The sequence below is a fragment of the Lycium barbarum genome, chromosome 4 (genome assembly GCF_019175385.1).
Source record: "Lycium barbarum isolate Lr01 chromosome 4, ASM1917538v2, whole genome shotgun sequence".
NCBI classification, from domain to species: Eukaryota; Viridiplantae; Streptophyta; class Magnoliopsida; order Solanales; family Solanaceae; genus Lycium; species Lycium barbarum.
In genome coordinates this window covers 30006093-30028969 of record NC_083340.1, presented here as the reverse complement: position 1 = coordinate 30028969, position 22877 = coordinate 30006093, and the positions used below count along the sequence as shown (strand labels likewise).

The window sequence follows — 22877 nt, the reverse complement described above, 5'->3', positions numbered from 1 at the left end:
TCCCTAAAAATTGAAGCAATTGCTGGTCCTAAAATGTGGCAGCTTAATAATGCATGCTCTTTTATTGTCATGTTCATTTAAGATATTATACAATTTGTAATACAGATAATTAAATGCATATAAACAAAATTATCACTAATATTAATTCGAAACACGAATTAACATCTCACTAATACCATTGTTTACAAAAAATATATAAGTCACAATACTATTTGCACAACTCATTAGCCGACAAAGGCCAACGTCTGTAGTAATAATGTTTTGTCTAACAGTCATAGCAAAACGATAACAAATTTGCCAACTTGTTCGAAATCTTTAGAATTGCATCTTGACTTGTAAACCGAACTCCAAATCCTGTAACATGTATAAAATAAAATTTGTTCAGAAAAAAGAAATATGTGCACAACCAAATCACACAAAATTTCAGTTCATAAAAAATATGAGTGCATTCTAGATTCAGTTCCTAATTACTCTACCATCTACTTGGACAAAAATATGATGGTACCGTGCTAGTAATGCTTACTTCTGCACTTAATTGTAAAAACCTCCTAATAAGTAGAAGATTAGAAATAAGCTTCATTGATTCAAGAAGCAGCTTCCATCCTCATGATATTTTAGCTTCCATGTTGAAATAAGTAACACTAAATAATGTGCAGAGGTAACGTGAATTTATGAAGAAACCAGCAGACTCAAAAGTACCTGTTTCAAAATGAAGGAATTATCTCTTCAAGAAAATAGAGCATAATGAAGGAACTATATCTTAAGGATTTGCATGTCCTTGAGAACTGTAAGTGCATAAAAATAACAAGTTAATCACCATCATTATAATATAAAATTTCAAAACTTACCAAGGCTTGGAAAACAAAAGAACTGGTGTAGGGGTTCCTATACTTTGTAAAGGTTCATATTTCAAAGTACTACCAGCGAATGTTGAATTATGTCAAAATTATAGCAAAATCGCATTAAGGCTGACCCTTTCCTGATTATTACCGAAGCTAATCACGAATCAATCAGAAACTTTGATGTTTCAAGAAATTCAAGAATAACAAAGTACCGTGGAGAAATTTACAAGCACTTCTCTTTTAGAGACTAAAAAGGGTATGATGCAGCGACATCAATAATGTGCCATCACAGTATCAGTTTCTTACTTGCTTACGCATATTGTCTTCAGATAATAGACAACCATTCTACACTGTGCATGTTCAAGAAGAATCAATCACCCATCATACGTAGATAGTGGCCTTAAGAGGCTTGGTTTTCAGTTATGCCTTGTTTTATTGTAAAACTCTTACTGTTTTTGCTGATTCTTTTTTGTTTTTAAAGAGCCTCTCTCTATGAGTCTATGTTCATAATATAACAAGTCTAATGAAATGCACATTCAACAAGTTCTTTAATTCCATACAACACAATTTTTCACTTCAAAAGAATCACAAAAGTGATGTCCCAAACATTCTAGAGAGCATTCAGAAGACAAAATAGGAAGATAAATTGATCTGAAGAAACAGAATCCTGGGAGTGGCAACAGTAAACAGAAGAAATTACAGTAGCACCAAGAAGATGTAGAAGAATCTTTTTTTTTATCTCTCTGCAACCATAGTTTTTTTCTTCTTTGGGCCTTTTAACAAATAGAGTGTTGTCTAATGTATCACATGACACTGATAAGCTTTTACTAATACTCAAGATTTGAGAAGTAGCAGCAACTTGGTTTTGTGTACTCTCTTCAAAAAGAGTAAAGGGCTATTAACATAAAGAAGACCAAAAAAAAAATCCCTAACCAGTTTATACTATAGTATCAATTCCAACACACAACATGAAAACATATGCTAACAAAGCATATACACATCGGATACGCTAGACCTAACGTTAAGGTAAGAGTATGATATCTACTGAGGAAAGATGAAACATTTTATCAATTAACCTATGAAATCACTAATAACTTTCCCCTAAAATACATCTCTTGACAAATAGATTGCAATTACAACTTCTAGAGCTGGTTATTCTTGAGCAATCACCTTATATATAAATGCTAAACTTTCTTGGGTATACCTGATTCTTTTAATTATAAAATAAGATGGAGCTAATTCAAACAGATGAACCTCAGTTTGTAACAAAACCAAGATGTCATAAAAAGGTGAGTGCGCACATTCTAAACCATGAATACATGTGGAAAAAAATGGAAAAAAATTCCTCAAAAGGGAGAATCTATACACAAATACAAAGAAGAAGAAGAACGACAATGGGAAGTTTTAAGTTCAATCTACTCTAGCTATCAAACCACAAATTAAAGGAAAGACAACATAATTTTTACCGACGAATATGTTAAAATGAAGATGCCAATCCAAATACGATGTTTGACAAAGGTAGCTTCATATATTTCAATTTATCCCCGGCCATACATATATTCAAAACTCCATGATCCTTCATTGCCTTCAGGCACATTAACTTAAAAACACAATGGCATTACATAAATCCACTAGAATAACACTAATTGTACAACTACTAATACAATTTATTTAGTCTCTTCATTTTCTCTTGTAGTCACTTTCGAATCACAAAATGAAATTTTTAGTTGTATTTTGGTGAATATCTCTAAGTTATGCTACTTCTCATCACCATGTACCAGTAATATAGTAATCAAATTATTAACTTTTGAAAGAATATATAATGCAAACAAAAAGTGCCAACCTCATATGAGTTTAGATTCAATGGACTTGCCGTTTCTGAAGAAATAAACTCTCTTGGACAATTCATCTAAATTATGGCTAGATGCTTCTGCTTCTGCATGCCGAGAGAAAGAAAAGGAAATTACATAATTTATTTATCTAACACAAAAGTTGTTCAAGCTATAAGGAGAAATTATATAGCAAGAAGTTATGCTAACTGAAAAAAGGAAAAATAAATGTCAGATACAAAAATCTCATTATCATCAACCTAATCAAGCTGTGGAGGTAATTTTATAACAATCAACCAGTGGCAATTCTCAGCAGCAATAAACAGTGGCAATTCTCTGCAACAATATATGAAGCAGTATCTCCCTCCTCATTTTGATGACATAACAAATTTTGTATGCCTGTGTTGTCAAATTTCTATACCTTTTTAGAAAACCACCCCATTGTGAGATATCGACTGTTATGATCCCTGGTGTGATTCATTTAAGTTGTTGACATCAAATACTTAACCTTCATCTAATGTTTTCTAACATCTAATACGTAGATATTCAAGAACCTTTTATGAAATAGGGAACCAAAATAACATATTTCGTTCTATTACACTACTTCTCTATTATACTTTCATGCTACTTTGTTTATCATTAAGTCACTATGAAATATGTGCATAAGGTGGTTCTAAACTACCTGGGAACACCTAACAATTTATGATATTTTAGCTTCTAGTCTTTGCACAAAATTTTCAATTTTTTTTATAAAGTATCTGCACTGCATGCAAATCTTGAAGAAATAGAAATTTTTAATTTCCTTGATTCTGAACTTCTACATACAAATTGCCCATCCTTGTCCTCTCCCACCACCGATATTATTATGCAAATTATGCCTATAGATCATAGTCTTTTCAAGAGAAAAATAAGAATAGCTTTATGGCCAATGGTATCTATTAAGTCTATCAATAGAGGTGATCTACAAGCTTATTCGACAAAACTTTCTCTAATCTAGCAGTTTGGCAAATATACCAGCAGTACGTAATCCTCGACTTGTTTCTATAGAAAATTTACCTTTGTAGAGCCCTATGAATATTCTCTTTTAGAAACCGGATTTTAATACCTGCTGTCTTGAGATTAGTGTGGAAACGATAATATACTATAACTTGCTAAACATGTTATAGAACTCTTATTTAGGAGTATTTGAAAGTGAAGTTTCTTTGTTACCGAAAGATCTACTATTAACCACAAACACCTAGATTTATCGAAGTTAACAGATTACCAGATAATGAGAATAAGTTATTGAATTTATAAATAACAGAATAACAATTCTTCTTATTTCAGTCATTAGTATAAGGTTAGTTGCAAAATTTTAAATGTGAAAGCATTGGACTAGAACCATATCTATAAATCTTACTCAAGAAAAATACAATCATATACATATATTTCAATGAAAATCATATGAGGACTCAGCCTACACGCACATATAGTCATTGTGAGCAGAGGTTACCATCCAATACAGAGCAAATTCTACAGTTCCATAACTATAGAAAAAGTAACCAGAAGAAGAATACTCACTTTACACACAAGAGAGGATAAGAGGTTGCTTTTTCGTAATTTACTGTATATCATTTTAAATTTTCACTGTGGAAGAATCAAATCACGCCACAAAAGAAATTGTACAAAAAAAACATAGAGAAGCATGCACTCAATTCATAATCTGTACGACATGATCTATTCATCTCATTTGGCCATAAAGAAATTAAATCATATGGTTTGGTTCATCATCATTAACTGGTAACATGTAATTTGGTTGACAAAAATTTGTCACTAATATTTGATGATTTATTTTGGTAGAGAAATACAAACAAGATTATAAAAGGCAAAAATAAAGTAGTGAAGCCGAAAAGATATTTCACATGAAAAAACCTCCCTTCGCTTTAACATAACAGCAAGAAATCTCAAAACAAACTATAATGGAAGAATTCCTAAAGAAACCACCAGAATCCCTAACTTCTGCTCCTTCCGGTCCAAAACAATTGATGTTTCAGGCTTGGGTATATTGATTAAGAAATTCAGTTACCCCAAAAAATTAAAAGAACTTTTGATTAAAATACTATGATTTGTTTTCTTCTTAGGAGTGTAATGTGTTTAGGGTAAATTTTTGAAAATAAATTAAATACCTTCCTAGTTTTTTGAAACATCAATTAGTTTGGACAAAATTTTAGAGATTGAAACATCAAATATTTTGAATTGGATAGCATAATTTGTGAGTCATAAGATATTTCAGCGGGTAATATTTTTTTGGTAAATAGACAGAAGTGAACTTACACGCCTATAAATATCGCAAATGATCTAAGGGGAAAAATAGTGGAAGTGTTGAAATTCTGGCATCAAATACATAAAGGAGAGCAATTGAGAAAAGAGATAACTAAGCAGTGCAAATCTTTGCCAAGAGCATACTGTGGATGCGCAAAGACGTGACTATACAACTTTGTTATTATGTTGTTTCTTTGCGTTAGAATTTTTTTTAATAAGTAGGTTAGTTAGGTTTTTAGGAGGGGTATTTACGTAATTTAACTTTTAAGTTAGAGAGTTCATGTATAATATAGATTGTAGTGACATTCCTCAGTTAGTAGCCTAGTAAGAAAAAGTAATCGTAAAGACAGGCGTTTGAGGCTTGACGAAGAGCCTCACTTAAATTTGCTACGATCTTAACTTAAAGTAACTTCAAAAAATTCATGACTTCACAAGTCAACTACCAGAGGTAGAGGCAAATTTCATCCAAAAGAAACACTTCTTACTAGGATTTTCACCTGCAATACAATGAAGCAAGGGACATACCGTTCTTCTCCAGTGCGATAACAAGGAAGTTCATAGCTACCTTTATCAATATTCTACCACAAACATATTTCAAATCAAAACTCGAAGTTTACAAAGAATATCTTCAAGACAACACAATCATAGAGTACAAAACCCAAATTAAAAGAGGAAGACATGAACCTTAATGGCATGGGAATCATGAAACAAAGCTTTATGAATCTTCAAATCCATTTAGACAGTTTATTTGCAAGAAATGAGTAAAAATTCATAAAAATCTTCAATTTCCTTCTGCATATTAGCATCGTTCAAGAAAACAAGATAGAGTAAAGAACACGTGGTCAAATACATACTTGGTTGATACTTAACTTCCAATCACCATTGAAGAATAGCTTCAAAACTACAAAATGACCCAAAAATTAGCAAACACAGCTAGGCGCAAAGCCCCAAAATTCTAGACCAAGAATCTATTTTCTGGTTTATCTATTGTATTAAGCAAAACCCATTTCAAAAGATTAAAATCAAACAAAACACAGATGCTAAAAACTGAAGAAAAAAATTACAATTCCAAAATCCCAGTCCAAGAATCTATTTTTTCTGGTTTATCTACTGTATTAAGCAAAGCACATTTCAAAATTCCAGACCAAGAATCGATTTTTCTGGTTTATCTACTGTATTAAGCAAAACCCATTTCAAAAGATCAAAATAAAACAAAATCCAGATGCTAAGAACTAGAAAAAAAGTTTACAATTCCAAATGAAACGCAATCAAAGGGTATTGAAATTGAAAATGAAATGGGTATTAAAGAAAAATAAAATATGGAAGAAAGGGAATTATAATACCAAACAGTTGTAGTCCAAGAATCTATTAAGCAAAGCCCCTTTCAGAAAATAAAGATAAAACAAAACCCAGATGCTAAAATCTGGCAAGAAAAACTCAAATTTTGATTCAAAATCGAACGAAATCAAAGGTAATGAAAATTGAAATTGCAATCGAAATGGGTATTCCTAAAAACGATAATATGAAAAAAGGGGAATTTTAATACCAAACTTAAGGGAGAGTTTTGGAATTAGGTTCGGAAAAAAATCACCTAGCATCCACAAACTCCAGGAAATCGAAGTTCAGATATGCGATGCGTAATTGTTCTTTGGCGTAATAGTTTTCTTGATGAAGTTAGGTTTAGGAATTTTAGGTTAAGGGATTTTGGGAGATGGAGTTGTGTTTTAAAACTAAAGAACCCATTATTTATTTATTTATTAATTCTTTTTAGGAGCCAAATTTTATGTTGGCGCTTAGTCCCGCTTGGTTTTTTGGCACTAGGGACCAGTTATTGATCATATTAGGGAACATTTTCACTTCCTTCGTTAAAAGTTCGAGAGTTGAGGACTAGCAAAAATTCTGGTCCTTACAAGTATGCTTTTAGGGACGAGATTTTTAACTCGTCACTAAATGTTGATCGCTGATAAGCCTTTTTCTTGTAGTGCACTGAAATTTAGTCGGATTTAAATCCATAAATTAATTTGGATCATATTCTAAATTCGAGATGTATTGGTCCAAACATATATTATGGGCTAATATAATCGAATTAATTGATTAAGTCAATTGTTATGGATTTAATTGAAAGACTAATTCAATTGGGCTAGTCGATCTTGTCGGACTTCACATGAAGAGCCCACTTTATTAGCCCAAGGTCCATGCCACGTATCAAGTGATGTGGCACGCCAAGTCAAGTCGAGGACCAATAAAATCGTGTCACGTGCATAAGTGACACAACATGTCAAGTCAATAGAAGAACCAATCAAATGTCGTCAAGCGTTCAAATGACATGGTTCAACCAATCATATACAAATCCTAGCTCTCCCCTGCAATTATAAATAGAGGTCTTCACAAAGCCAAAAAGAAAAAGAAAAATACATAGAGAAGCTTTCATCCGCAAGTCTTCCGCATACTGAGAAGTCTTCGCTCCTAGTGGTGAGCCGCAAGTTTTCATACCTCTACGTTTATGATTAAAGCTCGGCTCCGCATTCATAGTGAAATCTCAATAACAAGTATGTCACGCCCCGAACCTGGGCCTGGATGTAACACGGCACCCGGTGCCTGACTGCATGTGACCGAGCGAACCAACTGGCTGGTTGAATCAACATGTGATACCAAAACATAACTGACTTATAAAATAAAACTAACACATGTTGATTAACTAAAAGTCTGACTGAAATATCATAATGCGGAAATACTTAGACAATCTGAAAATATCTGAAAGTAACCAACATGGCTAAACCAAAACAACTGAACAACTGAGTATAATTGTCAACAAGACTAACAAAACAACTATCTAACTGTCTGAACTGTGTCCATGAAGCCTCTAAGAGTACTGAATAATAGGCGGTCTATAAACTGAAATAACTGGATAGCTGACAACGCCCCGAAGGAATTTGGGGCTCACCAGTAGCTGATACGTGCACTTCTAAATAGCTGAGTCGTCAACCTGTATATCGTTGCCTGCATCGCGAGATGCAGGCTCCCAAGCAATAAAAAGGGACATCAGCACATTTGAATTGTACTGGTATGTAAAGCAACTGAAGCAATAAAATACTAAAACTAAAACTGAAACTGATAACTGTAACTGTAATAGCAAGGAAGTAGAGATATGAATACTCCCTGCTGTGTATCTGAATCATCTGTATTATCTGTGTTTGTATATGTGGGTCCGCGGCCCAATAATAAATGCACGCTATGGCCTCGGCCTAGTAGTGCGTCAGTCAATGGCCTCGGCCATGTATACGTATACACAAGACTGTGATGTGCCCTTGGTCAAAATCACATATGTTTAATTATAGTTAATTAATAAGGACTGAGACCATAACAATAATGAACAATGCTGAACTGATATAGGCATGCTGGACTGAATTGAAAACACTGACTGTTTCTGAGCATACTGAATTTCTAGACTGAGACTCATGTGATAACAATACATAAGTCTATAAAGATTACGTGTTGAGTTCATGATATTCAAATTGATAACCATGAACGAATTCTGTAACTGCAACCCTAGAAGATAGCAGTTCTACAACATATCATAAAACTAGGGCTAAACTGTATTTTGAGTCAAATTACTGACAAGTATGAAGAATGGGGCGTAGGGAGAATCATGAACATTCCCTAACGTAGATAGTTAGCCTCACATACCTAAATTCCAGCCTTTGAGCGTAATACAATGTTCGTCAACCCTTTCAACTTTGATCTATATCAATACAAGTCAAAGGGATTCTATATTAGCAATAATATTCATGTTTTGGTCATCTAAGCATTTTATCAAACACTTAGTGGGCATAAAGCTCCACAATCTCCATTAATGGTGATTCTTCACCCAATTCACATTCTATTACTTCTAGGTGATTCTACAATCTCAATTAGGTGTAATTAACATCATTCTCCATCACCCATATTATTATAACAATCTCAAGTCAACAATCCAAAACCCTACTATAGTTCGTGTAATTCTCTTTACTAAACCCATTTACTATTCTCCCAAGAACTCATCAATTCACTATCATGAATGATTAGAGTGTAGAAGCATTACATTTTTGACGTTAAATCCTCTTGAATTCGAGTTCTAGGGTTTCCACGCCCAACAATAATGTTCCACTCACAACTCTATTGATTAGAAGGGTTTACTCAAGTTAGAAAGAGATTAGGGACTTGAATTCAACCTAGAATCGTGATAAAACTTACCTTGGAGGGTTCCTGAGGCTTGGGAATTGTTCCCTCTGACTTTAGGGTGATTTTTTGTGACTAGGGGTGTTAGGGAAATAAACCCCAAGCTTAAATATAACTTAAAACGTGAAATCCCGAATTTTGACCCGAAACCCGGCCTGTTATGCGATGGGCCTGCGACGCACATGCATCCTATGACCCCCTGCAGGTCAATATTCATAGAGCGGTTTTTTTTGCGTTCGGTGCACGACGGCGGGCCAACGTACGCGCCCTCACAATGGACCTGTATCGGTTCTGCACAGTGTTCGGTAAAATAAACATAACGTCTTGTACAGAGCTCTGTTTTGGCTCCACAATATACCGTTGGAAATATATTTCAAAGGGCTATAATTTCATATTTTATGTTTCCTCAAATTCCCAACGAATTTTACTGGAAGGCAGACGTATCAAAAACTTAGCCGATTTTATAGAATTTTAAGTGCCTTACTATTAGCCATATTGAGACGATCATATCTCCTTGCTGTTATACCCCATTTTAACCGGGTTGAAGCGGAGTACAACATATTGGAGATTCCCAAATTGTTTTGTTTTAAGGAGTCGCCACCTAATTGATTTTAAGGTGAATTAGGGCACCTGATTTTAACTAAGGTAAAGCTAACTAAACCGCCGTTAATAGTCTGCTTAATCAGTGTGATTCTAGGTAAGGGTTCTATGTTATCCTAAAGGGAAGGGGTTAGGCATCCTTTAGAATCCGTTAACTACGGTTATCCGGCCAAACTTAGATTAATTAATTGATGCTAAATAAGATGCTTGAAATTTTAAGAAAAGGGGATAAGAAATGTTGCTAAGATTTTTAAGAAAAATATAAGAATATTGCTCAAGATAGAATTTAGAAAAAAAAATATAATAATTTGCATAAAAAAGATTTTTAGATGCCATTTAAAATAAAACTTATAAAAAAATTGCTAAGGCTTTAAAATAAAATGCTACTTAAAAGAAAAGACTTGGAGAATAAATTGCACAAAAAAGACCTCAAATGCTATTTAAAATAAACTATAAATGTTGCTAAGGTTTTAAATAAAAAAAATGCTATTTTAAAATGATGCTTGCAGGAGATGCAATATTGTGCAATATAAGTGATAACTTTTAAGAAAGGACTTAGCACATTTAAATTTTGAATAAAATCATGTGATATGAATATGGCAAAAGGAGTGAATTTCCCTTCTCTTTTTATTGACTCTTATTAACTTAGCTAAAATACGTGTGATTGATTCAAAATTTGGAGAGTGATTTATAAAATATACTGGAATTTGCATTTGCATGTTAGTGGTGTTTTGAAATTGAGATAATAAGAATGAAATATGATTCCTTTAACTTGAAAATATGAATTTATGCTATCAATTATTCTAGAAGTAAATATTATAGACACTTTAAATAACTTTAATATGAAAAATGAAACTCATGGGATTAATTGTTAGTTTTTCTCTTAAATTTACTACCCATTATGCTAAACTAAGTTCCATGCTAATCCCCTTATAATTTATCTAAGCTAAGTAAGAACAAAACAAATAAAAATAAGATAAAGGTTAGTCATACATGGCAAATCAAAAATACACAACAATACAATGAGGTAGAGAAAATGGATTGGCCCATTTCTAGGGCCACTGTTGCAAATCTGCTGCTGGAAATGGGCTCAGCCCACATATTTTTTGCATATATTGGATGTGGACAAGAGGCTGGACAGAGAGGAATGACGTTTCTTTGGGCCTTGGCCCAACGCCGAATGCGGAAGAAGAACGAATCCCTTGGACTCGTATGCGATGGTCATGCATAAAATGAAAGGAAAGAATTAGTATACGATCAATAAATAAGGTTAAACATATGAAATATAAACTCAAAGCAAATTAGCAGATTGTGTATATGCTATGTTTATTTAGGTATACTTCAGGTATACGCGTTTATAGCTATTTTAAATAAAGGTCTACCAGTAATATACGTAAATATACATAACCAACTGAAATATACTTGCAACAACGCACATAATTTAAACAACCCCAATGATACCCGGGACTTGCTAATACATGTTTATTTGCGCAAAATGCATATCATCAGACTGAGCGTATTAATAATATTCAGACATGTTTTTTGAAGAATTTTAAATCAAGACATTTTGCATACATAGCACATGCATAATTTAAAAGAAAGTGGGAATCTGAACGACAGGTTTGTGATATACGAACATCTATTGAATTCAGGAGGGATATTCACGGTATTCGGACACATTCTAGTCCACATTTTTATATTATCAAGAAAACACTAATGACTACATCAAATATCACCCCTGCCAACCGCTCACGGTTCATCTCTAAAAAAACAGGTTTTCCGTCCAGTGGTACCAATTCCAAATTTAGTCAACGTAATGTATTATTTGAACACAAGATTTAATATATCATGGAACAACAAAGAAAACAACAGCCGAGGTGAAAGAGAACTGGCGAGTTACAGCATAAACGCAGAATTCTAACAGATGTCGAACCATTACTTCTTAACATAAAGTAATTTATAGTCATATAGATAGAAAAAACAGTTCAATACATGGTTCAGAGTTGAAATCCTTTTCCTCAATCCTTTTCAAACAGAATTAGTCTACGTTGGTTCATATCAACATTCTATACCAGAGATGAGTAATTTCAGTTCCAAACTCAACCATCAGCATTTACATTGCTCTGAAATGGGAACAACCAGTGACCCTAGACTATCAATGATGTATCACAAACCACAAAAGGAAATCAGATAAGTGTACATGTACTGGTTAATTATGTACCTTAAGCCTATTTGAAAAATCAGAAGGGAATAGGGAGAGGACAAGCATGAAAAGTGAAAGAAAATGCTAAATGAAGTTATGTTTCATATTGAGCTAGAGGGCAAAGTATTCTGGTTCTTCCATCATATAAGCATGATAGCATACATATTTTAATTCGTTTTTTTTATGCAATCATTTGGACAAACAAAGGACAGGAGAATGTGAAAACAGATCCAAACCTAACTTAGCGCAAAGGCTTGACAGATTTAGAACCTTCAAGCTTCTAGAGATGTTTCAAACTCACGTCAAGATTGATTGCTTTTTTAGGGCTTCCCATATAGGTAATCGTTCAATCCACAACACCAAACTAAGCATTGGACTCCTTGTCCTTCACACCAAACTACAACAGATCTTTTTAAAAGATTTTCAGCCAAGAGTCACAAATAAGCAAGCCTATATCCATTTGTTAGAACTCAAACTTCAACGCTTGGCGGAAATGGATAATTACATGGACATAACTGTATACCTATTTTTATTCCCACTTATATCGAGCTGTGACTGTACTTCGATAAAAGACAAAACGAAAGGACACCGAACAGTTTCAGGAATAACTATTTTGAAGGCTCAAACCAGTAATACCATATGAGCACAAGAATTTGGATACCCTTAAACATGATTTAAATTCATTGATTGAGGACACATAATCTAGACAGGACTAAACACTCCATTTATGCACACTTAATATGAGTAACACCACCATTAATCAACTCACATAATCAAATTTATATCAATAAAAGCATTATAGACCTAATATAACCTTATCATACCCAAAACATGACATATACCAACCATATAGAGACTAAACAGCACGATTCCGAGATAAACACATAGACACTGTCGACTACTAAGCACGATTAAGACATAGGCATTTGTTTAATCCATCAGCATATAACATACTTCACCAACCACTCACTGAATCAAACATAATAATCGCTAAATCATAAAGACAATATCTAATGCTAACACGCAACAACTATGAAGCTAAAAAAATGCAACAAGATAAAAAATAAACACAAAGGAATTGACGCACCTTCTCCGGGTGCAGCGAAATGGAACTCGAGCTTCCGATATACCTCGAAACACTTCGAAATTCGAAATCGTGGGTGCTCAAATTTGAACGAGCACTCAAAGCAAGAACAGAACCAGATTTGATATTCTTGTGCCGATATCGAGAAAATTAAAAATCGATGTTTTAAAAGAAGAACTGGAACAATCAAAGACTCGTATTTTTAAGGGAAATTTTGGCGATTCAAGCACTTCGATTCTTAGGGGGTTTTTAGATTGCGTCCCTTTCTTCCTCCTTCTTCCCCTTTGAGATGCCGATTCGCCACCCCTATTTATCCCCATTTTGCTTTGCATTGTGTCGAAATAAAAGGTGATACGCGTGGGGAACAGAGGAATGGGGGATGATGGAGGTGGCAGCGGTCACGTGGGTGTAGCAGTGGCAACGTGGTGGTGTCAGAGCAGTGGAGACGTGGGTGTAACGTGGGAGAGGAGAGAGGCGATGGGGGAACACGAGAAAATAGAGGTGTCAGAGGCGTGGGGTGGAGTGTCAGAGATGTCGGATGAAGCGGTGGAATTCACGCGACGATGGTGGTTGGTGGAGGCGGTAGGTGACAGCGAGAGGGGTGATGACGGAGAGATGGGTGGAGACGGCGGAGGTGGGTGGCGGTGAGGGTGCGATGGTGTGGGAGGTGGAGGTGGTGGTGCGGAGGTGGCGAGTGATGAGGATGACGACGGGGAAAAGGGGAGGGAGACGATGGAGGGTGCGGCGGTGGTATAGAGGAAAATGATGGGGAAAACCCTAAAAGGGTTTCCTTATTTGGCTAAAAAATGAATTGGACCCGGTCCATTTGTGGACCGGGTCAAATTTTAGACTGGGTATTAAAAGAACGGACTAGTAAATTAAACATGGATTATTCTAAAAATTGAGATAAGGGATATGGACTAGTCCAAAATTATCAAGAGTCAATCGGGCTTTAATTTGGAGTCCGGTAAGTCAAAATGCGGACCGAGTGCAAGAAATAGTTTGACTCCTAAATTTGAATAAGAGACCGATTTTGATCAACGATGTACTAAGGGTGCCAGAATATTACCTGGTACGAAAAGAAAAAATGTGTGATTGAGAAAAGACCCGGATAATAAAATTTATGCTGTTGCAATGACCGTGTGATAAAAATGTTAACGATAAATAAAGCTATCATTTTAAATGCGCGAAAATAAATGCGATGTGCATGCGGGAGTTGATAAAATGCCGAGAAATGCCAGTTTCAATGATACTAAACACCGTAACGAATAACTAGCGGTGATAACGCTGCAAATAATGATAATAATAATAGTAATAATAATAATAGTATCAATAATCAATAACAATGATAACGATAAATGATGATGATAATACTGATGCCCCCCTAATAATGATTGTGGTGGTAATAATAATAATAATAATAATAATAATAATAATAATAATAATAATAATAATAATAATAATAATAATGATAATAATAATAATAATAATAATAATAATAACAATAATAATACTAATAGTAGTAATAATAATAATAATAATAATAATAACAACAACAATAATGGATAACAAATATTGATGATTAATAACAAAGTAGCAATAATAATGATGATAATAATTAATAATAATACTAAAGATGGTAATTAATAATAATAAATAAAAAAAATAATGATAATAATAATAAACAACAATTATTGATAATAAAAATAACAGTAAATGGTAATAAATTAATGATAATAATAATAATAATAAAAGAATAACAGTTATTGATGATAACAAAAGTGATAATTAATAATAATAATAATGACAGTAATAAAACGATATGATAATGATAATAATGCTAATAAAATAATAATAATAAATAACAATTGTCGATGAAAACAACGATCATAATGAAACAACGATGATAATGATGATTAATAATTGATAACAACATAACACTGATAATACTAATTAATAATAATAATGATAATGATGGTAATTGGGAATAACCCGAATAATAATAATTAATGACAAATTAGTAATAATAATAATTTAAGAATAGTAACAATAATTAATAATAGTGATAATAATAATGATAAAAATAAGAATAATAATAATAATTGCAGTAGGATAATAAACGTGGGTGTTAATAAAAGACTAATAATTATAGTAAAATTTAAATGCATATTTTTCAATTTCTCAAAATACCAGAAGTATTAATAGGTATTTCGGGGGAGAGGCGGGACAAAATTGGGTGTCAACAACTTGTCCCTCTTTGCCTGACAATGATGAAAGAATTTTCGGGCAAAGACGTTGACTTAGTAGCCTATTTTGTCTCGGCTAAAGGATTGTGGAGGACTAAGGGTAAAGAAAATTACGGCCGAACTCTGGTCTCTGAATCGCCTACATATCTCGGGTTGCACGAGAATCAGGCCGTGTGTAGTTCTAGGAAGACTACGACACCTATGACCGGCAACTCACGATTTGATGTGAATCTTCGCAAAAAATATTGTCCCGGTGTCGAATTATGATGACACTGGATATTGTGCTAGAACCCTGAAAATTGATTGTGCTGGAATGTGAACGGGAAATTTGAATTTGGAGCCGAGTGTTCGAGGTAGATCTTTGACCCTTGTCGTGAAGTCTGCTTATCTTCCCCGACGTATTGCCCCAGTTCGCTGCAGAAGAAATAGTTCCACGTTGCGCTAAAGCTCCTGCGAAACTTTAAACTAGATGAAAATAGTCAGTAAGAACCAATATTGAAATAAAGCGATGCAAGCGCGGCGCAATGTGGCTGCGAGCATATGCGGGCATTAACAAAATAATAATAAAACAGGAAAGGTGTGGTGCAATGTCTTTATATGGAAATTTTAAAAAGAGCGGTGCGTGGCCCACGCACAAGGCGGTGCTCAGCCTTATGTAGAAATTCACAAAGGGTGGTGCCTGGCCCGTGTAATATATGAATGTGATGCAAAGGGCGGTGCATGGCCCATGTAATGTATGAAAAGGCGGTGCGCAGCCTTATGCAAGAATTTTAAAGGGCGGTGCATGACCCATGCAATGTATGAAAACGATGTGAAGAGCGGTGCGCAGCTCCTGCATCATATGAAAAGCGGTGCATGACCTTATGCAGAAATTTTAAAAGGGCGGTGCATGGCCCAGTAAATGTATGAAAACGATGCGAAGAGCGGTGCGCAGCTCCTGCATCATATGAAAGGCGGTGCATAGCCTTATGCAGAAATTTTAAAAGGGCGGTGCATGGCCCAGTAAATGTATGAAAACGATGCGAAGAGCGGTGCGCAGCTCCCGCATCATATTAAAGGCGGTGCATGGCCTTATGCAGAAATTTAAAAAAAAAGGCGGTGCATGGCCCAGTAAATGTATGAAAACGATGCGAAGAGCGGTGCGCAGCTCCTGCATCATATGAAAGGCGGTGCATGGCCTTATGCAGAAATTTTAAAAGGGCGGTGCATGGCCCAATAAATGTATGAAAACGATGCGAAGAGCGGTGCGCAGCTCCCGCATCATATGAAAGGCGGTGCATGGCCTTATGCGGAAATTTTAAAAAGGGCGGTGCATGGCCCAGTAAATGTATGACAATGATGCGAAGAGCGGTGCGCAACTCCTGCATCATATGAAAGGCGGTGCATGGCCTTATGCGGAAATTTTAAAAAGGGCGGTGCATGACCCAGTAAATGTATGAAAACGATGCGAAGAGCGGTGCGCAGCTCCTGCATCATATGAAAGGCGGTGCATAGCCTTATGCAGAAATTTTAAAAGGGCGGCGCATGGCCCAGTAAATGTATGAAAACGATGCGAAGAGCGGTGCGCAGCTCCCGCATCATATTAAAGGCGGTGCATGGCCTTATGCAGAAATTTTAAAAAAAAGGGCGGTGCATGGCCCAGTAAATGTATGAAAACGATGCGAAGAGCGGTGCGCAGCTCCCGCATCATATGAAAGGCGGTGCATGGCCTTATGCGGAAATTTTAAAAAAGGCGGTGCATGGCCCAGTAAATGTATGACAATGATGCGAAGAGCGGTGCGCAACTCCTGCATCATATGAAAGGCGGTGCATGGCCTTATGCGGAAATTTTAAAAAGGGCGGTGCATGGCCCAGTAAATGTATGACAATGATGCGAAGAGCGGTGCGCAGCTCCTGCATCATATGAAAGGCGGTGCATGGCCTTATGCGGAAATTTTAAAAAGGGCGGTGCATGGCCCAGTAAATGTATGAAAATGATGCGAAGAGCGGTGCGCAGCTCCTGCATCATATGAAAGGCGGTGCATGGCCTTATGCAGAAATTTTAAAAAGGGCGGCGCATGGCCCAGTAAATGTATGAAAACGATGCGAAGAGCGGTGCGCAGCTCCCGCATCATATGAAAGGCGGTGCACAGCCTTATGCAGAAATTTAAACGGGCGGTGCATGGCCAAGGCAATATATGAAAGTGATGCGAAGGGCGGTGCGCAGCCCATGCATCATATGAAAGGCGGTGCACAGCCTTATGCAGAAATTTAAAAGGGCGGTGCCTGGCCCAGGCAATATATGAAAAGCGGTGAGCAATGCAGGTGCAGTGCAATGTGGTCGCGAGCGTACGCAGGGGCATTTGAAAGTAAATAAAGCAATGTACTCGAAAGCAATAGAAAATATTTGTGCGTTAATATATATTTGGAAAAAAAAGATAATTTGCAGGATTAGCTTATTGTGATTGTCGAAAGTTATTGATACTTGAAAGAATAATTGATAGAAAAGCTCAAACCGTTTGACGCGCCATCCTTACGAGGCTGTACATGTTTTAGCTTCTGCAACTTGGAAACCTGTATCCAAAGAAAATTTTGTAAGTTTGGGGAGGGGGTTGATTCGCGTTAACTTGGGGGATCCGGCTCTTGGCGCTTCATGCCTTCAACTTCGTCTGAACTTGTAACCTCCGCTCATTTTAAGTCTTGGCCGACTAGTAAACAGTCTGGTTAGAATCACCTTTTTTCCGAAAAATAGGCATAGTAAAGTGTATTGTATGGTGATAAATAATTTCTGCTGAACTCGGAACTGTGACACATTGTGAAACAAAGCGAATGCCCCTTTTCCGAAGTTTTCTTCTGCCCGATGACTCTGTTGAAGCAATATCCTTCTAAGTCTCCCGTTGTCACCTTGCGGTGATGCCCTTTTTAAAAAAAAAAAAAAAATTGTCCCAGTTTCTGGCGCAAAGGATGTTGAGCTTTTAAAATGGTGAGACCGAGCCTATATAGGCTGCCTACGTATCCCCCACGGGAATCAGGTCGAGCGTAGTTCATAATTACAAGCAGAAATAAAATTGAGGTTCTGAAATGGTGTGACCGAGCCCTGTGCGGGCCGCCTACGTATCCCCCATGGGAATCAGGTCAGGCGTAGTTCATCTTACAAGTAGATATGAAATTGAGGTAAAATGGTGTGACCGAGGCCTATGCGGGCCGCCTACGTATCCCCCGTGGGAATCAGGTCGAGCGTAGTTCATAAATTACAAGTAAATATGAAATTTAGGTAAAATGGTGACCGAGGCCTATGCTGGCCGCCTACGTATCCCCCGTGGGAATCAGGTCAAGCGTAGTTCATAAATTACAAGTAAATATGAAATTTAGGTAAAATGGTGACCGAGGCCTATGCTGGCCGCCTACGTATCCCCCGTGGGAATCAGGTCAAGCGTAGTTCATAAATTACAAGCAAAAAGATGGAAATCTTATCTTAAAAATCCAACCCGACATAGGTTTGCTACGCATCCCGCCACGGGAGAGTAGTTCCATTACATGGAAAGTATTGTGGACTATTACAAACAAATAACAGAAAGCTCCTAAACATAATATCTCTTGACGGCATCTGTGTTGATAGCTTTCGGCCATATTTCACCATCCATTTCTGCTAAGACTAACACTCCTCCAGTCAATACTCGATGAACCATATAAGGTCCTTGCCAGTTAGGCGCAAATTTTCCTTTAGCTTCGTCTTGACATGGGAATATGCGTTTCAGTACCAATTGCCCCGTTTTGAATTGCCTCGGTCGTACTTTCTTGTTGAAAGCTTTGGCCATTCTGTTCTGATAAAGCTGCCCATGACAAACTGCATTCAATCTCTTTTCGTCAATGAGCATCAATTGTTCGTATCGGTTCTGTACCCACTTAGCGTCACTTAACTCAGCTTCTTGGATGATCCTTAGAGATGGTATTTCTACCTCAGCAGGTAACACCGCCTCTGTCCCATAGACCAAAAGATAAGGCGTTGCCCCCGTTGAAGTCCTCACGGTAGTACGATACCCGAGAAGAGCCAACGGCAGTTTTTCGTGCCAATGCCTGTAATTATCGATCATCTTCCTCAGTATTCGCTTGATGTTTTTGTTGGCTGCTTCAACTGCACCATTCATCTGAGGGCGATAAGGAGTGGAATTGCGATGGGTAATCTTAAATGTCTCGCAAATCTCCCGCATTAGATCACTGTTAAGATTAGCTCCATTATCTGTTATGATTGATTCTGGGACTCCGAATCGGCAAATAATGCTGCTCCGAACAAAATCTGCCACCACTTTCTTTGTTACCGACTTGTGCGAAGATGCTTCCACCCATTTTGTGAAATAATCAATGGCTACCAAAATGAACCTGTGCCCATTCGACGCGGCTGGCTCGATAGGACCAATGACGTCCATACCCCAAGCTGCGAAAGGCCACGGAGAACTCGTAACATTCAATTCATTCGGCGGAACTCGAATCAAATCACCATGAATCTGACATCGGTGACATTTCTGCGCAAAACGGATACAATCTGATTCCATAGTCATCCAAAAATAGCCTGCGCGAAGGATTTTCTTGGCCAGTGTAAAACCATTCATATGAGGCCCACACGTGCCACCATGCACTTCTTCAATCAAACGGGTCGCTTCTTTAGCATCAACACATCTTAATAGCCCTAAGTCCGGAGTCCTCCTATACAGGATTTCTCCATTTAGGAAGAAATGGTTTGCTAATCTCCGAAGTGTTTTCTTCTGAACACTGGTTATGCCTTTCGGATAGTCTCCTGCCTTAAGGTATTTCTTAATGTCATGGTACCAAGGTTCTCCATCAGGCTCCTCATCCACATAGAAACAATAAGCATGTTGATCGTGCACATTTACCTTGATAGGATCTATGCGATTTTTGTCCGGGTGCTGAATCATAGAAGACAAAGTGGCCAAAGCATCAGCGAACTCATTCTGTGTCCTCGGAACGTGTTTGAATTCCACCTTGATGAATCTCTTACATAGATTTTTCACGCAATGCAGGTATGGAAGTATCTTTATGTTCTTAGTGGTCCATTCGCCTCGTACTTGATGAACCAGCAAGTCTGAATCACCTATAACCAGAAGTTCCTGTATATTCATGTCGACAGCCATTCTGAGGCCAAGAATACAAGCCTCATATTCCGCCATATTGTTGGTGCACAAAAACTTGAGCTTTGCTGAAATGGGGTAATGCTGGCCTGACTCTGAAATCAAAACTGCTCCAATGCCGACTCCTTTAGAGTTTGCCGCCCCGTCGAAGAACAGCCTCCAACCTGGGTACTCTTCTGCGAGGTCTTCCCCGATAAACAACACTTCTTCATCCGGGAAATAGGTTTTAAGGGGTATGTATTCTTCGCCCACAGGATATTCTGCAAGATGATCAGCTATCGCTTGCCCTTTGACAGCCTTTTGAGTAACATACACAATGTCAAACTCGCTTAGCAACATCTGCCACTTGGCTAGCTTCCCAGTAGGCATAGGCTTCTGAAAAATATACTTGAGGGGGTCCATCCTTGAGATGAGGTAAGTAGTATACGCAGACAAATAATGTCTCAATTTCTGCGCAACCCAAGTCAACGCGCAACATGTGCGTTCCAATAACGTATACCGTGCCTCGTAAGGTGTGAACTTTTTGCTCAAGTAGTATATTGCTCGCTCTTTCCTTCCTGTTTCGTCATGTTGTCCTAATACACATCCAAACGCATTCTCCGATACGGACAAATATAGCAGCAAAGGTCTTCCAACTTCCGGAGGTACCAAAACGGGCGGGCTAGACAAATATTCTTTGATTTTGTCAAAGGCTCTTTGGCAATCTTCAGTCCATTTTGTAGGAGCATCCTTCCTCAATAACTTGATTATTGGTTCGCATATCACCGTTGATTGTGCTATAAATCGACTGATGTAGTTGAGACGCCCGAGGAAACTCATCACATCCTTCCGACTCTTTGGGGCAGGTAATTCCTGAATGGCCTTTATCTTCGAGGGGTCCAACTCTATGCCTCTTCTGCTCACAATAAAACCCAACAGTTTCCCTGCAGGAACACCGAATGCACATTTTGCGGGGTTCAACTTCAGATTGTATCGCCTTAACCTGTCGAAGAATTTCCTCAAATCTGCCAAATGGTCTGAGCTTTTCCGCGACTTGATGATGATATCATCCACATAGACTTCAATCTCTTTATGGATCATATCATGGAAAATGGTAGTCATGGCTCTCATGTAGGTGGCACCCGCGTTCTTGAGCCCAAAAGGCATTACCCGATAGTAGTACACCCCCCAAGGTGTGATGAAGGCTGTTTTCTCTGCGTCTTCCTCGTCCATTAGAATCTGGTGATATCCCGCATAGCAATCTACGAAAGACTGCATCTCATGCTTCGCACAATTATCAATGAGCATGTGTATATTCGGGAGGGGAAAATCATCTTTTGGACTAGCCTTGTTGAGATCCCGATAATCCACGCATACCCTAACTTTGCCATCCTTCTTTGGCACGGGAACAATATTAGCTAGCCAAGTGGGGTACATCGTAGTTCGAATGACCTTCGCATCAAACTGTTTGGAGATCTCCTCCTTGATTTTTAAGCTCAAATCCGATTTAATGTTTCTCTTCTTTTGCTTTATCGGAGGGCAGGATGGATCAAGAGACAACTTATGCGAAACAATGTCAGTGCTTAATCCGGGCATATCATCGTAAGACCATGCGAACACATCTATATATTCTTTCAGGAGTTTGATCAATTTTTCTCTCTGCGACGGGGTCAAATGGACACTGATTCTCACTTCCATCATGACTTTTGAATTACTCAAATTTATAACTTCCGTTTCATCCAAATTTGGTTTCGGCTTATTTTCAAAATACTCAAAATCCTTAGTTAATCTTTCGGGTTGCATATTTCCTTCATATTCTTCAGAATCTTGCTCGGCATTTCCTACGGGCCCGCTTGTTTCATTATGTGTCACATTCACAGTATCGGCAAATTTATTAATTTGATTGCTGAAAAAATAAAAGAAAATTAATTAAACAAAGACGGAAAATATAAGTAAAAGCATGGCTTGAAAATTGCATTTGAACTTCAAAGTTTGGAGGCAAAATAACAAAAGCATAGGCACGATTCAAGCCTCAATTTCAAATCGTGTCTGTTTCATCAAATACTGAATACAATTAGTCTACCAAGACTCCCGGAGAAACGGGGGCGGGTTACAAGTCCAATTGTTCAAACGACATCCTGGCTCTGCATCCCGGATAGTCAGATCCTCAGAATACCCATTCGAAACCATGCTGCATTCAGTTTCTTCTTCGGTGACGAATAAGTTTTTAAAACTTTCCAGGAGGCTATCTTCAGATATTCCCTCTGATGCTTGGGCAGCGGAAGCCTTGAGAAATGACTGATTCAGGCAAGGAACAGGCTTTGGCAAGGGAACGTCACTTCTTCTTTTGAGACTAGCCGAAGCAATCTCTTCGGGGGTGGGCTCATATCCGAGACCGAAAGTATGCTTGTGCCCGGGCAGTTGAATTGGTTCCACAATCCCATCCGAG

General features: G+C 37.2%; 1 protein-coding gene across 1 annotated transcript; it reads right to left on the bottom strand.

Moving 5' to 3' along the window:
- Window positions 1–18883: 18883 nt before the first annotated feature.
- On the bottom strand, window positions 18884–21799 carry LOC132634685 (uncharacterized; the record flags this gene model as incomplete). Its single annotated transcript, XM_060350683.1, has 1 exon — window positions 18884–21799. A coding segment is annotated over one exon (2916 nt), but the record flags the coding sequence as incomplete, so codon positions are not given.
- Window positions 21800–22877: the final 1078 nt, after the last annotated feature.